This window comes from Rhodamnia argentea, chromosome 3 (assembly GCF_020921035.1).
Source record: "Rhodamnia argentea isolate NSW1041297 chromosome 3, ASM2092103v1, whole genome shotgun sequence".
Lineage (NCBI taxonomy): Eukaryota > Viridiplantae > Streptophyta > Magnoliopsida > Myrtales > Myrtaceae > Rhodamnia > Rhodamnia argentea.
In genome coordinates, this window is record NC_063152.1 from 35,761,354 (window position 1) to 35,778,106 (window position 16,753).

At 38.2% G+C, this 16,753-nt stretch overlaps 2 protein-coding genes and 1 pseudogene across 2 annotated transcripts; all 3 read right to left on the reverse strand.

Moving 5' to 3' along the window:
- Nucleotides 1–247: 247 nt before the first annotated feature.
- On the reverse strand, nucleotides 248–9,744 carry LOC115727763 (receptor like protein 26-like). The gene is made up of 6 exons (XM_048275695.1): nucleotides 9,690–9,744; nucleotides 8,733–8,929; nucleotides 8,257–8,458; nucleotides 2,602–2,922; nucleotides 2,140–2,499; nucleotides 248–2,022 (listed from the first exon to the last, which is right to left on the reverse strand). The coding sequence occupies exons 1-6, from the start codon at nucleotides 9,742–9,744 to the stop codon at nucleotides 248–250; spliced, it is 2,910 nt and encodes a 969-aa protein (XP_048131652.1).
- A 4,852-nt stretch (nucleotides 9,745–14,596) lies between these two features.
- Nucleotides 14,597–15,687, reverse strand: LOC115727766 (annotated as a pseudogene).
- Nucleotides 15,672–16,139, reverse strand: LOC115727765 (beta-amyrin 28-monooxygenase-like). Its single transcript, XM_030658041.2, has one exon. The coding sequence runs from the start codon at nucleotides 16,113–16,115 to the stop codon at nucleotides 15,672–15,674; it is 444 nt and encodes a 147-aa protein (XP_030513901.2). The 5' UTR covers nucleotides 16,116–16,139.
- Between the last annotated feature and the right edge of the window lie 614 nt (nucleotides 16,140–16,753).

The following is a 16,753-nucleotide window of genomic DNA, read 5'->3' on the forward strand; positions in this document are numbered from 1 at the left end:
TTATTTCTTAATTTCTTTTAAATACATGCTTAATTTTCCTGGAAAAAATTAAGGTGTCAATGTTGAGTTCTGTCAAACATATAAAGATAAAAGAGCTTGAGAAAAGACAAGAACTTAACCATAGTACAATAAGAGGGATATTATACGCTCTATCTTTTCCTATTTACAGTACAAAATAAACACATAAAAGTTTACATTATTGATAGTGTCACATAAGTACCTGACTGTATGGACAACTCTTTATTGTTCAGTGCCTTCCCAATCTATTCCATCTTTTTGCCATTCTCTTGGAGTAGTATACAAACCACTTACTCTTCTCGTCAATGATCGGGTTCCCTAGCACAACGCCGACCAAAAACCCGACTCCAACGCCAATTAGCACAAATTTCCAATCCAAGTTAAACGGAGACTCTTCGCTTTCCATTCGAGATGGTGGGAATGGTAAGTTATCCCCAACCATGGTGCATTTTTTGGGCAAGGGATCTCCGCATAACCCCTCATTCATGGCAAATGAATCGATCGTGAAAGTGTTGAACTGGCTCCCTTGTGGTATTGGTCCCGACAGTTGATTATGAGAGACATTGAAAGATGAGAGAAACGTAAGTTGGGCTAGCTGTTGAGGGATCTCTCCTGAGAGCTTATTTCGAGAAAGATCTAGAGATTCTAGTCTTGTCGGGTTTGCTAAGGACAGAGGGATAGAGCCGGTGAGAATGTTGTTCGAAAGGCTAAGCAGGAGAAGCGACTTCAAATCCCCAATGGCATCAAGTATGCACCCTTGAAATTTGTTATTGGAGAGGTCAATTCCCATAAGGGCATATGGAACCTTCGGGTATTCCCTTTCGTGCCCCCTGTTCATCAATTTCATTCTATAATCGACAATATATTGAAGTGTATCCGAGGGCGTAGTGACATTTTCCAAGGTATTCATATATTCCAATCTATCTTGACCAACCGGTACTTTCATGGCATGGAAACTTTGCAACATCTCGGAAGGAAGTTCACCATCGAAACTATTGTCGGAAAGGTCCATAATATGCAAATTGCTAAAGTTAAACCGGCTTCGATATGTTTCTATTGGCCCATGGAAATTATTGGATTTCAAGATAACAACTTTCAGCTCGGTCAACTTCGATAGCCATAAAGGGAACCCATCGAGAATTTGATTGTAACCAAGGTTCAAATACTCTAACATTTTACATTTCGTCAAAGATCTTGGGACGGACCCTTGCAGTCGATTCTCTGCCGAGTCAATAACATTCAATGCACAACCTTTAGGGTAAGCCTGAGGAATGCTACCCTCAAGTTCATTTTTCCCAAGATCCAAAATTGACAAAGAATGAATGTTCTCGAGGCATGTAGGAATGGTGTCATTCGGACTATTGTTGGACAAATCAAGAACGACGAGGGACTTGGCTCCACAAATAGATTGAATATCTCCGAAGAGGATGTTGTTGGAGATATTGTAATAAGACATTGATGGAGGTGGAGTAGGGAGTTCCGTTTTGAGCAAGTTAGAACTAATGTCAAGATAGATCAAGTTAGGTAGTAGCAGATTGATGCGGTTGTCCACAAAGCCGGTTAGAAAATTGTGAGAAAGATCCACACCCCACAAGGATTCTCTGCTACCATTCCCTATCCAAGTGGGAATACTCCCTCCGATTTTATTGTGTGAAAGATCTATCAACTCTAATCCGCTTAGGTGGCCTAAAATCTTGGGGAACTCATGTAAGTAGCATGATTCTAAACTTAAAATGAAAAGTTTTGGAAGCATGGTATTCATCTCGGTCTTGCTAACAAAAGATATGTTGTTGAAGTTCAAAGATAATATTTCCAAGTTCTTGAGTCTGTGCAAATCCACGGTGCCACTCAAATTATTCCCACTAAGATCCAGAGTTTCAAGATCCTTGAGTTCCCATAATGAGTTTGGGATTTCACCTTGCAAATTGTTATATGGAAGGGTGAGCCCAGCCAACCGCGTCAAGTTCCGGAATGAAGATGGAATTGGACCGCTTAGCTGAGCATCTGTCAAATGTAAAGAATCATGGATGGTTAGTTTGGCTACCGACTGAGTCTTTGACGGTTCTTTCTCTTTTTCTTTTTTGTTCGGTTATGGAATCTTGCTACTTGTTGAAATATTACCTGCAAGGTCCAACTCGGTCGGTTTTGCCAAGTTGGCAAGCCAATGCCAAATGCCACCGCTAAAATTAGTAGAAGAGAGATGTAGAGTGGACAACCGAATAAGATTAGCGAAGCAAGCGGGGATTTGGCCCTGGAATTTATTTTCCGATATATCCAGATGAGCGAGCTCGTAAAGATTACCCAATGAAGCAGGAAGTGATCCTTGGAATTTATTTCTTGATATATCCAGATAAGCGAGCTCGTAAAGATTACCCAATGAAGCGGGAAGTGAACCTAGGAATTTATTTCTCGATATATCCAGATAAGTGAGCTCGTAAAGATTACCTAGTGAAGCGTGAAGTGAACCCGAGAAACCACAACCTGAAATTGATATTTCATTCAAGAAAACAAGATTTCCGATCGAAAAAGGTATTTCTCCCGAAAAATTTACTCCCCAAAGAAACAATGACTTCAGGGGATTACCCCAATGTAGTTCGGGAATAAAACCATAAAGGTTGTAATTAGGTCCGATGATGAGGACTTCCGGGTTTGGTAACCGAAAGATGTTCACAGGAAATTCTCCATATAATTGACATTCTGCAAGTTTAAGCGACTTCAAAGAGGACAAGTTTGCAAGTACATGAGGGAATGGTGATGACATGTTTATGTCAGAGAGATCAAGTTCTCTAAGCATAGTTAAGTTCTGAACAAAATTGCCTAGGTTGGGCATCTCAAGATCCCTCTCCCATGACAAATCAAGAGAAACTAATCTCGAGAGCCGCGAGATATCTGATGGGACTTTCCCTGAAAATTCGGAATAAGATAAATTGAGGTAGTGTAACTTGGAAAGATTACCAAAGCCGTATGGGATTGAGGAAGCGTTGAAGTTGTTGAAAGCGAGATTGAGTGATTCCAAATGGAGTAGGCGAAAGAGGCTAGTGTTGGAAGTTATGGTGCCAAAGAGACAGCCGTCACTTAGGTCGAGGCCTGTTACATGTCCGGTGGCTTCATCGCAATTTATGCCATCCCATGAGCAGCAATCTCGATGTCCAACTAGTGACCATGATTCAACCTTTGGATAATCACAACGCCATCCTGTTCTGTTGATTTTGAAACTTTGCTTGAATTCCATCAAGGCAGAGCCCTCATCTGGACGGCATAGGGAATTAGCAAAGGAAGTAGGAAGCAAAATGAGGAAGATGATCCAAGTACAAAACAGGAAGAATATCGAGGGTGCCATATCTCTGTGTTTGTTTTTTCTGCTTTTTGGTAGAGTTCGATTGTAGTGAAGAAGCCTTTATAGGCAGCAATGAGCAATTCCATCGTTGAACTTGGATGCTGCTTTGGCCATTCATGCATATACACATTTGAAAAGACACTTGGGTTTGATTGTAGAAAGAGTCGATCTAAGAAATGGAAAAGGCCAGTAGACTCCCCGTGCTATACACGGCCGAAGTCTTAGGATGTGGATCGATGGAAACAATCATTCTGGAAGTATACTTCAATCCAAATTCAAAATTGATATATTGTTTGTAATTTTATTTCATTTCTCAGTGGCTTCAGTGCCGGCAAATGTACCGGTTCGTTCTTCTAAATCCAAATTAGAAACCTCTTCATGAGATAAATTGATTATGAAATATAAGAAGCCATGCCCTTGTCCATGTGTTAACGATTAAATTGATTATTGTCTTTCATAATTTATGTTCTCGGTCTCGACTAGATTCTTCAAATTAGATTTTGGAACGAGTAAATCTCCGCACATTAGATTCTCTATACCAGCCAAGACGTCAAAGTGAGTGCCACTCGGCATTTATTCTAAGCTTGAGTCATGGTAGTCACTAGGTCGTCACTAGACGAATTTAGCAGTCACGTTGTTAGCCTCGGCCTTAGTAGCACAACTTATACCGGTTTTCAATCTACTACAGTGGGAAGAAATCAATCAAAATCCACGTGTTTTTTTTCCCCCTACTGCTTCTGACGCCTAAGAAAGTACTTAATTAAGAATTCTTCAGTTTCAGTGTCAATGACCCTCCTCCAATCAGATCAAAGAGGCAAATTTATTCGATGCGCGAAATATAACTCGAGATATCACCTAATTGAGCAAATAAACAATATAAATGTTTTGGGTATAAATAAAAGGCACCTTCAGTTGGTTTTGCCGCTTGACGCCTTGATGGATGAATATTCACATAACTTCTTATTAAATGAAACAACGGTCAATATGGAAAATAAATGAGTTGAAGAAAACATTTTCCACCCATGGAAAAAATAGTGTCAAAAGTGAGGAAAATAATTTCCACTTTGCGAGAAGAGGAAAATATTCTTCCTAATCTTTCCTCCATCCACTCCTTCATATTTCTTTTCTTTTCAATTTTTTTATCTTTATTTTGTTGTCTTTTACTTTCATTTTTTTTATGTTAAATATGCCTTGAAATTTATATACCCGGTCCGGTTTATCACCCGACTCGACATATTTTTTGTGCGGCCCAAAATAAAGTGGAGGAAAAATTGAGATTTGGTTCGTGACGCAGAGAGTTGGGCCGATAGGCCCAACTCGGATCACGTGAACAAATCTCCTTTGCGGTGCGAACAGATCTGCGTAGGGGTTCGGGGGCAATGCCCCCGAGAAAAATTTTTGGGGCCCTATTTTGTACTGCGGCTAGGGTTTCTTTTCGTTTGGTATTGAGGATTTTCTTTATGTGAGAGACTTGTGAGCCGTGTGCTTTTGGTTTAGTCGATAAGACCGACTTCTGTAATTTGTACTCTCTTTGATCATAGTGGAATTTCGTTTTGCCTCGTCCGTGAACGTAGATCACCTTGATCGAACCACGTAAATCCTTGTATTCTGTGTTCGCTTTCGCATTTTGTTTCAACAGTTTATAGTTCTTTAATTTTTGTTCTTTTTATTCTTTTCTTTCTTTCTCTGCCAATCGCCAACCACAATAAATATTTTTCAGTTCACTTTCGGGTCTTAGTCAAACATCGAAAAATATTATCGTTGTTTTGGAAAACGAATTTTCAAGAAATATTTTTTTTAAAAAATCGCCTTTTCATGAAATAAATGGAGCCTAAGAGTTATAAGCAAATAGGCATTATTTTTTGGAAGGGAAAAAAATGGTCACACATCCACAAGGGACAAAGTAGGTCGCATTCTCATGCATGCCGTGATTAAAAGTTCTTGTGTCGTCGTAATTGGATAGTTGGTCCTCTCAAAATGGCATCTCATGCTTTTTCGACGAAAAGACCAAACTTGAGTGGCTAGCGAAAAGTCTTTTGCCCATCTTTCACGTTTGATGTAGAGGTGTCAGTCTCCATTCCTAGGAGTATTCCTAGTCCTTGAATCACGAAACAAAAGATGATAATCATTGATTGTAAAATATTTGCGGACTTCATATACCGTTATCTCGTTCTATATGGAAATAATGATACAATATACATGATTATGACAAATTACAAACAAGCATAAAACCCTTGGGAAGAATTTCTAACAGAAGATGAACGCGGAGTATATCAAAAAGACTAGCGATGCTGGAGAGAGACAACTGCTATTAACGTTTAGGTTAATATCGTGACTGCTGAATTCATCGCACTTCATGCTAATCTCCATTTCCACCTAGTGAGGATTGACGAGTGACGAACGTGGTTTGAGTTTCGGATAAACACAACGAGCATATACTAGGTTGATTATGAGATTCTTCTTAAATCATATTATGGTCGAACTGCCGTCGGCATGACACATTGGATTGGCAAGGCATTTATGAAACACCAATACAATAAATGATGCAAGTATATAGCATTCAAAATAAGGAGGGTGACATGATAGTGTCTTCTATTTTTTCCTTTTCAAATTTTTGTGTGTATAGCATTTCTAGGACTTCTGATGAGCCACTCCAATAATTTTATGTGCTAGGACACGAGGGGGTGACTATAAAGTAAAAATGTCAAAGTCTTTTGGGCTCATTATTTTCCTTTGGATGACTTATCGTCTTCACAAAAGTGGGTCATCGTCATTCATGGCTACCAAAATCTAAGGGTTTTTTTTTTTTTTGCACAACTTCCAAGGCCTAGTCTAAGAAAGTAATTCTTTGCAAACTCTTCAATTTCAGTGTCAATAATCTAAGGAAAATTATCAAAAATATTTTTTGTATCAATTCAATCCTAAACCTTTTGCATTTCTGTTAATTTAATCTTTCCGACCAATGTTGGCCGGCCGACTCTGACATGGCCTGATCGGGACTGATATGGTCATTTCTTTTTAAAGTAATGTTGAGAGTTACAAGCAAATAGGCATTTCCATATTCGAAAGGAAAAAAAAATGGTCGTACATCGACAAGGTACAAATCAAGCTGCGTTCTCTTGCATGCGCAGTCATAATCGCGCAGTTGGTCCTCATAAATGATATCTCCTATTTTTTTCCACATAAGAAACAAACTTGAGAGACCCGCAAGAAGACTTTTTCCATCTTTTATATGAATAAGAAGTTTCCAGCAATACAGGTAGCCCTCGAATCACATAAAAAAACAAAAAGATCGTAATTATCGGTTCAAAATATTTTTAGATTTTACATATAATCTCCAAGTTTATGACGAAAAAATATCCATGATTATGAAAAATTACGAGCGAGCATAAATCTCTTCGGAACTACAAAGTTCCGACGGACGGTGCACTCATCACGGCAGAAACATGGCGCTAAGAGATGGCCGCATATTAGAATTAGCCAATAATGTTACCAATTTACACGAATTCTTTGGCCCTACTTGCAAACGAACAACATCTGCAATTTGTTAATTATTTTCGGCAAATGGGTGTCATCATTCTGTTATTCCTTTTCTAAACATTCGTTGTGCATAAGATGAAAACAACAACCATTTGACTAATTGTGTCTAATCGGGTCACATATAAGTTGTGACCACCGATTCATCAATTAAAACGGATTATGCGAACCATTGTCATGTTTGGCGGGTTAAACGAACACAACACAATTATTAGTCGTGGCTTGCTTGTTGACACTATTTCTTGAATATTACAAACCAGGGTTCACCAATATAAAGCACAATTGATTCCTAGGTCTAAGGTTTGAGATTTTTTTTTTTTTTTGTCACAAGCTAAAGTTCTTATATTTCAATTAGAAAACGCAGTACCCATAATCTGGGCTTCCTTACAAAGCAGATCCAACAAGATTTGGGGAGGACATAAAACCCAGTCCTGTGGGAGAGATTTCTTCCGCTGGGCTTTTGCGGCCCAGTCAACAACTAAGTTTACTTTGGGATGTGATCGAGAGGTTTGAGTTGGCTACCGCGCCAAACACATGAATTGAAAAGCAAATAGGAATGCTTAAGAAATTTTAGGCTGATCGGATTTCTAGAAGGCCGAAGCAATTTTAGGGAAAATTAACTAACTAGGTGCTACACTCTCCTCTATAGTATGCTTGTCACTTGTCGTCCAAGTCACATCGCACTCATTGATTTTTGAATCTTTAACCGGAGTTTGATACCAAGAACACAATAGACCTAAAGGCTATCATACTGAACTTTAATGAGGATCAGAACACGAGGATTCAAACAATTGATAAGGAACATAGCCTCCTCATCGTATAAGGGCTTGGACTTGAAGGTGGATGAGGAATAAATTTCTGCAAATCTAGGCTTCAACTACCTCAATTGCTTGTGTTGGTGATGGACTTTTTTGTTTATGCCGGTAACGGACAATGAAGTGCTAAAAACTTATTTATTATTGGCATGAGATGGGTGTTTTAGGAAGAGAAAACATATAAATAAATGAGAAGAAGGAAAGCGTCACAAAAAAGAGAGAGAAAAAAAAAAGCAAACGAGGAATGGTTAAAAAAGGTGAGACCCACAAAGGTTAACGTTATCGAAACAACGTGCTAGGAGTATTTTAACCATAACAGGAATGGAAAAACACTTTCATTTAATAATAATAATAATAACAATAATAATAATTTCCTTCCTGGGTCCTCCGTTTCCATAACATGCATTTCTGCACATTTGCCTAACATTATTTCCTTTTCTTTTTCTGGTCAAGTCTTTCAATCCAACATTTCCTGAACACACAAGCTTGGTTTGGTCTTCTTCCTTATTATTCACGGCCAAGCTGTTCAACCTATAGCTCAACACTCACCATTGATGTCCATCCTGCACCTTAAGCAATCCATACAAACGTCCACCGGCCACCACACATACACATAACCAGAATACTCAGGAGGCAAACGGAACTCAGGGACAGAAAACGAAGCAACAGAGTCATTCAGAAGCCTCGGCCGTGACTCAAAATCAAAGGAACCAGAAGCCAGCCTAGCGAAATCATATGCACATATCACGATCTGGGCATGAGATAAAGTATATATGCATTCAATTTGAGAAAGAATCCTCTCGAATATGTATGCGGTCTCACTCGGTCATTTTCACGAACACTTGTTGATCGGTTCAAACACGGAGCACAGAAGCATCATCGAAGTACTAATTCCGATCCAGACGATTTCAGTGACATTACAGTATGCTCAGACTACTGTTTGATCGCTAAGAAGTACTCTATTTTCACTCAAGCTTCAATTACAACTTTCGGACTCGGCTTACAAAAACAGAGCAACGATGTACACAACTTGCAGATGCAGTCTCCGGCCATGAATGGCGATAGAACAGATAACCCGAGGTCTCGGAGGCGTTGTCACGGGTGGTTAGCGCCAGCGAAGAAGCTATGAAGGAAGATTCTAGCTCTTCAGATTTCTCGGCCTCAAAACAGACTAGAACAGAACTAGACGATTCGGGAATGGCAAACGGCGTCCACCAGCGGCCTGAAATCAATGAAGGAAACCTATAAGCGAGAGAAGTCGATGAGAGGAGCTCGTATCAATTCAGTGTCGGTGGGTTTCGGGGTCTCTGTTCTCTGGTCTGTGCTCGGTTCCTGCTGCGAATGAGCTCGTGTGGCTGGGATGGCCGACGGCCATCGGAAGGAATTCGTGTGCGTCCCCGACGCTGATTCATCGTGAGCAGATACTGCTCTGCTTCGCGCGTGTGCTCCTTTCTTTGCTCCAACTGCTTCGCTTCCCCTCCTCCATCACGCGCGCGTCTCAGCTTTAGAGATGAAAGAGAGAAGAAGAAGAATGAAGAAGAAGCAGCGAAGAAGGAAAGAGGTCGGGCTTGTCTATTTCCGTGGGCTCCTCTGATGGGCCCCCCATGAAGTCCTATGGGCTTCAATTCACTTCAATCAGACTTAGGCCCGAACCTAAGGGCTTTCCTCTTCTTTTTCTTCTTATTTGTTATTTGTTGTCACTTTTTCGTGTTCTTTTTCACTATTATTTATTTATCGGATTTTTTCTTTTTTGTGCAAAACTTAAGGTGTCAACATCAAATTCTTTCAAACATAAGAAGGTGAAAGAGCATTAGAAAAGACGAGCTAGTCATTTCAAATATAGAAAATAAGATGTGTTTTTTTTTTCAAATGAACGATAGTGCAATAGGAGAAATATTGTATGTTCTATTTTTTTTTTCTCATTTCTAGTGCAAACTAAACACACAAAAGATTACATTACTTATAAGTGTCACATAAAATACCTGTCTGCATGTACGACTCCTTGTTGTTCAGTGCCTTCCATATCTTTTCCATCATTTTGTCATTCTCTTGGAGTAGTGTAAGAACCACCTACTCTTCTTGTCAATGATCAAGTTCCCTAGCACAACGCCAATAAAAAAATCCCATTCCAATGCCAATTAGTACAACTTTCCAATCCATGTTGAACAGAAACTCTTTGCCGTTTTCTTCCTCAAGCGGTGATGGTTGTAATGGTATGTTAATTCCAACCGTTGTGCATTTTTTTGGCAGAGGATTACCACATAACCCCTCATTAATGGAAAATGAACTGGTTCCAAATGTGTTGAACTACTCTCTCGTGGTATTGAGCTAGACAGTTGATTATGAGAGACATCGAAAGATGAAACAAATGTAGGTTGGGCTAGTTGTTGAGGAACCACTCCTGAGAGCTTGTTTCGAGGAAGATCTAGAGATTCAAGGTTTGTCAAGTTCGGTGTGGAAGGCGGAATGGAACCGATGAGAAGATTGTTTGAAAGGTTAAGCAAAACAAGTGACTTCAACTTTCCAACGAGATCAGGGATGCGTCCTTCAAATTTGTTATTGGATAGGTCAATATGTATAAGTGCATGAGGAACCATTGAGTATTCCCTTTATGTGCCTTTATTCATCAATTTCATTCCAAAACTGGTGCTTCATCCTAGGTCCCATAATATGCATATATTCCAACTGATCTTGACTAACAATCACTTCCTTGGCATGGAAACTCTGCAGCAACTTGGAAGGAAGTTCACTAGTGAAACTATTTTTAAAAAGGTCCATGATATGCAAATTCCTGAAGTTAAACTAGCTTCTATATATTTCTATTGGACCGTGGAACTTATTGGATTTCAAGATAAAGGCTTTTAGCTCAATCAATTCTGATAGCCATAAAAGAAACCCATCGAGAATTTGATTGTAACTAATGTTCAAACACCGTAGCATTGTACAATTCACCAAAGATCTTGAGATAGGGAGGGCGAGGCCTGGCCATCGCAGGGCAAGTTCGGCCTCGCCCAACCAGGGCAAGGGTGGACCTCACAAAACTAAGCAAGGTTGAGCCTCGCCCAAATCTGTGATGGCGAAGCCTCGCTTGTTATCGACAGAGGCGGTAGCGACGACGGCTTGGAAGCCCTAGTCCTCGTCGCTGCAATAGTCAAATTCTTTATTATTATTATTATTATTATTATTATTATTATTATTATTATTTAGCTAAATTTTAAATTAATTTAATTTTTTAAAAAATATTTTAGTTTATTTTGTAAAAAGATATTACACGTGGCTTCTACATAGACTGATTTAAAAAAAAAAATTGCTACATGGACGTCATGTGGATTGACTTTTTTTAAAAAAATTCACATAATATTGAAAAATTAATTTAAAAAAATGCCACGTGTATTGTTTGGTCGGAATTGACACTTAAGTGATTATTTTTCTCTCGATTTGGCACTTAAATGATTGTTTTTCTCCGATTTGGCACTTAGTGATTAAAAAAAAAAGTATTGGCACTAAAGCGAACGTCGTATACAAATATTGACACTCCATGTGTCTTTTTGCCTACCTTTTTCTTATATTCAAAAATACATTTTTTTCATTTTCTCGTCAAAATTTGTAATTTACTCGTACTTTAGAAGCCTATGAACAAAATTATTGCTGAATCTACATATCAACAGATGAGCGTTTTGAAAGTTTCAGAAGTTTTAAATTTAAAATAAAACAAAATGGAAACTGAGAAATTTCAATTACATGAAAAACAAATAATAGAAGTCAATCCGGATGAATTCAAAAAAGATTCATTTCATAGGTTGCTTGCTGTGATGGGACTCAAATCCAATAGTTGAATCGGATGCATTGGAAGCTTTGCTCGAAACGATAGGAATCTGTCAGATTAAGAACACGTTTTAATGTTTTGAAATATTCCTTACAAAAAGCTGCAAAAACAAATGAATATGAAGAGCAAACAGATCTAGCAAAAGTGCATGGAAAGCGAACCAACTCGAATATAATTGTACCTGCGGCTATTAAGGAGAAATGAGAAAAAAAATTATTTAGCAAAATTTTAATTAAAAAAAATTGCTTCCGACCAAAAAAATAAAAAAAAAATTTGCAAAGAAAACAAACAATTCTTCTTTTTGTTAATCTAGTAGCCCAAACAATATGTCCAAATAAGAACAGCCACACCCAAACAATTAAACTATTCATACCAAAGGGGTTATATCTATTGATAAGTTGTGAAGAGTTTACTCATAGATAATCACTTAACTATCCCATCAAATAAGTGGAAGATTCGTTAAACTGTGAAACGTGATGTGTTTCTAATGCCAATAAAAAGTAGCCCATCCAATAGTATTTAACATCCAAAAAACTGCCAAATAAAATTCATCCCAAGTGGAAATATCACAAGTACTTCCTCGTCTTGGACCATCACTAGGAAAACTGTAAGATCAGTAAAATCCTTTAAAAACAAAAGGATAGAAAATTCATCTTATGGTAAAAAATTCATTCATTTCAATTTTTTCACAAGAAGAAAAAGAAGAATATACAGGTCCATTGAATTTCAAGTATTTCTTTTCACCAATAAGATACGAAGACTTACTTCCCATTTGGAATTGTACAGAGAAGATTATTTATCTCAAAGAGGTTTACGTAAAATTCTGAAAAAATGTCAACGATTGCTGTCTTATTTGTCAAAGAAAAATAGAATTCGTTATAAAGAATTAATTAGTCAGCTGGATATTCATGAATCAAAAACTCGTTAATTGTATGTCAATCGATTTACTCCTTTTTTTAATTTCGTCAATTTAGTTATAAACCTTTTTTAGAATTTGCTAATATAGTCCTTTCAACCAATTTTGACCTAAAAATGCTTACGTGGATACTCGGTCACCTTCGGCCGTTTATGTGGAAGGGTCGGTACTAAGGTGGACGATCTTTGCAATTTTTCTTGTACATTATCTGAAATTTTCCCCTTTTTCTTTTTTGCTTCATCAATTGCCGACTAGAAATCTAATACATTGGGAGCGAGCCAGCAATTAACCATGGCTTTGATATCATTTATTGTGAGCACGCAACGAAAGTTCGATATCTTTACCTAGAGATATTACCAAGAGCTAACCCAAGTCCGAGCTCGTCAACATCTAGAGTTGGATCCACACCACATAAATTCTTCATATTGAGATTTTCCTAACATAAAAATCTCATTTCCATCTCAACAAGATGGGCCCTTGTCTTCTGGTAGAAATGTAAATATGGTTTGGGTCCTATAATGGGCTTTACATTTCCGATGGTCTTGTGTTACTTTTCTCTATGTATTATAAGAAGTTTTGGCTCAATAACATATTATTATTGTCACAGTCACCCATAAGCTGATATGCTAGTAAGACCCACGTATAAATTACTTATCCAATGGTCTCCAAAATGGATGTGGATTCTCTATCATGTCGAGGCTTCCTTAGGCATCTCAACCTACTTTAATCACTCATGTATGCCTCATTTACATGGACAAGTTATTGCGGAATGATTGAGATATAAATGTGAGGACTATGTGTATTAGAAGATGTGCATTGCTGTAGATATAATTAAACGAGACACATTTTACTCACATTATCCAACCGGACTTTTGATTGGAGTTGCTATACTCAATAATCATCTGAATGCGACTTTTACTAATCAGTTGGCGGGACAAACTTTCCTTCAATCTTGATAGGAAGAAAAAATGGATCTTTTCTATATGAGAAATAGAAAGGAGCTAAAACTACATCTAGGTAATGATTTTGCATCTACAGTACCCCGATTAGATTATCACATTGGAGGAAAAGGTTGCATAAAAATATTAACCATATAATAATAATAATAATTATTATTATTATAATAACCTTTTTCCATGTGAAATGAGAGTCAATGCACCCGTTTATTTAAAAACTCCTCATGCACGAATATTTTATTTCGTTAAAAAAAAAACAAAAGAAAACGACGACTCATTTGGACTCTAGTGCATGTTCACCATCAAAATATTAATTAGCATATCTGAATTTCATTAAGTGTGTCTAACTATTTTAATTTCATAGCGAATTACCAAAATTAGTTCTAAACTTATTGTAATTATGTTAATTTAGCTCCAAACCTTTTTTTTTCGCTAATTGAGTCTTAAACAATTTGTATTTGTATCATTTCAGTTCATCCAATTAATTTTGGCATGAAATTGCTGATGTGAAGACAACTCATGGAACGATCGATGCTAATGTGAGCAATTTTCAGTAATATTTTAATATTTTTCGAAGTTCTTATTATTTTTATTTATCTTATTTTATTCTTTTCTTTTCCTTTTCCTTTAAAGTAGCCAACGACCCTTGCGGGCCACAGTAAGAAAAAAATTAAATATTAAAATTCTATCAAAAGAAATGAAAGTCGAAAAAATTAATAAAATTTTATTAAAAATTATCCACGTCAATGCCGACCGCCTCACATAGGACAATTGCCTTCCATGTTAGCGATTTCCAATTAAAATTGACTGTATAGACTAAATTAACATAAATAGAAAATGTTTATGACACAGTTGGCAAGAAAAATGCTTATGACTAAATTGACACAATTACAATAGGTTTCAAACTATTTTTGGCAACTTTCCCCGTAATTTCAACACTATTTGCAGCAAGCATGCATTTGCCTCTGAAATCTGTTCGAATTCTATGGTGAGCATCAAGCGGTCAAGTGCACGAGAATCATTATGAGTTGAATAGAGCAAAGTCAACATCATAGACATACATAGACAATATTCAGATACTATTTTGGGCGGCTGCTGCTGAGTTAAGCTTTGAAATTAAACTTATTATGATGAGTACTCCCAACCAAGTTTTGAGAACCCTGTAGAATCATATAAATAGCTCGAAGCTATCTAGTTGTGGGGTAGGAGGCGAATTAGAAGACCTTCGACCGGAACCGGCGATGGAGCATAGATAAACTTCTTGTCCGATATGACCTTCTCGAGCTTAAATTTGGTCACCTGATTGTGCATGAAAACAAGTATCTCGAGCCTTGCATACTCTTTTCCCGGGCACATGCGAGGTCCTCCTCCAAAGGGAACGTAGGTGAAAGGTGCAAGTCTGTTTCCTTCGAATCTTGACGGATCGAATTTCTCAGGATCGGGAAAGTACTTGGGGTTCTTGTGCATTGAGTACACCGTCCAAAATATCTGTTACACAGTTAGAATCACAATGCATGCTTCATTAGACTGATTAGCTAACACTCATGACACAGCTTAGCATTTGGAGCACTCAATACGGACACCAAACTAACCTTCCATCCCTTTGGAATTGTATAATTAGCAAAGTGAAATCCATTGTTGCCTCTCTATATGATCCTTGTGCAGGTGGTAACAACCTCATCGACTCACACGGCACGTTCCAAGAATACTTCATCTTTTGAACGTCAACCCAATTAAGAAATTCATTTGGACCCTTAGATTTGGAAATCTCCATTTGTTCTACAAATATTAGAAAAGTGTAATGTTAACTTGTTAAGCATATACTAGATTTAGGAGCCTCAAGATTCAGCCTTCACGGGAAGATTGTAAGGATTAATTAATGGAAAGCGCTAGCTTGACGGTCTGACGGTATTGTTATTATTTCTGACCCCATGATGTTCCAATTAATGAGTGTTTTATGTAAAACACGTGATGATGATGTATGGATCTACGGTCAAAAATAACTAAAAGTACTGTCGGACTGTCGGGGAAGTATTTTGCTCAATTAATCAAGTGATTTTGAAAACAATTCTTCTACTTTGTGAGTTTCTATTTTTAATACGGCATAATTCGAGTTACTGTGCCAATAAGATTTTTACGCGCCTTTCGCGACAAACTCAATGGGCTGGCATTTGATAAGTACATCGAAAGCGGCCAAGTTGAATTTGAAACTTATTACCTTGACGAACCCGCTCATAGATATGAGCAAATTGAGCCAAATAGTTCACTACGACGGAGATCGAAGTACTGCTGTGGTGTCATAGCTCGCAATGAGCAAACCCATGATCTTGTTGGTAGCATCTATGTCGTAGAAAATGGTCCCGTCATCATCTCCATCAAGAAGCCATCGAGACAAGAAGTCCCTCGCATTCGCGTCGTTTCCCTCCGAAATCTCCATCTTCCTTTGCCTAATTACGTTCAAGAGCTCTTGCCTTATAACTTTTCCTCCTTCCATTGCTCTGTTGAATGGCGTGCCCAGGATATTGATTGGCACCGCGATGAACTCCGGAGCAACTCGAGCAAACGAGTAGGCGAACTTCGATACGATCTCCAGATCTCTGATGTTCATGAACAAGCGACACGCCAAAGCGGAGGTATATCTCTTTGATAGAGGAAAGACCTTCACTTCCTTATGTGGATACCAATCGGTGGCCAAGTGGTGCCTAGTCATGGAGTCCACGACGGGAATGTAATGTTGGAGGGCTTCGGGCTTCGGGTATCTCTTTGCCTAGGGTTTTTGGGAAGTGGATGATCTTCCTCATGGACTCAAGCCACCGGGGAGTGACGTACTTGTTCTCGCTGGAGAACAGGAACTTGTTGCCGGAGGTCCTTCCCATACAAGTTGGTCCGGAAGACATCCAGTGAGTACCTAGCGGTGCGATCGTTCACGAAGTTCTCCGGACAGCCGCTCCTTTTGTGCCAGGTGGCAGGCGTGGAGTGGTGCACTTCTTCCGAAACACAAAGAAGAGTAGAGAAAGAGAGAGGCAGAGGACGCATGTGGCATAGAAATCCATTGTTATTCTAATCTCAGAAGACAATTACTGATAATTTGGCAAGAAATGGATTGACTAAGGATGAGAATGAAGAAGGAAAATCATCAGGATTCATATAGGAAAACGTTTGGCCGACTTAAAATATTCTCTTTTGTGTTTGTAAGATTCTCCTCTAATTTGTTCCTTCTTTTGGCTTATATCACTGAGGAAATAAACGTTCCTTTCCCGTTTAAATGCTGCCTTTTGTTCTATACGATCATGTTAACTATATGCAACTTAAATTCAAATTAACGTCTCACTGATCTTACAGCTAATG

Excerpts from the sequence above, each read along its gene's own strand:
- LOC115727763 (XM_048275695.1), bottom strand. The coding sequence starts at position 9,744 with ATGATGGAAAAGATATGGAAGGCACTGAACAACAAGGAGTCGTACATG. Across the intron at positions 8,930-9,689 it reads GGAGTCGTACATGCAGACAG|GCCGCTGGTGGACGCCGTTT; the intron begins GTATTTTATGTG and ends CATTGATTTCAG. Across the intron at positions 2,500-2,601 it reads TATTCCCGAACTACATTGGG|GTTGTGGTTTCTCGGGTTCA; the intron begins GTAATCCCCTGA and ends TATCAATTTCAG.
- LOC115727765 (XM_030658041.2), bottom strand. The coding sequence starts at position 16,115 with ATGACTAGGCACCACTTGGCCACCGATTGGTATCCACATAAGGAAGTG.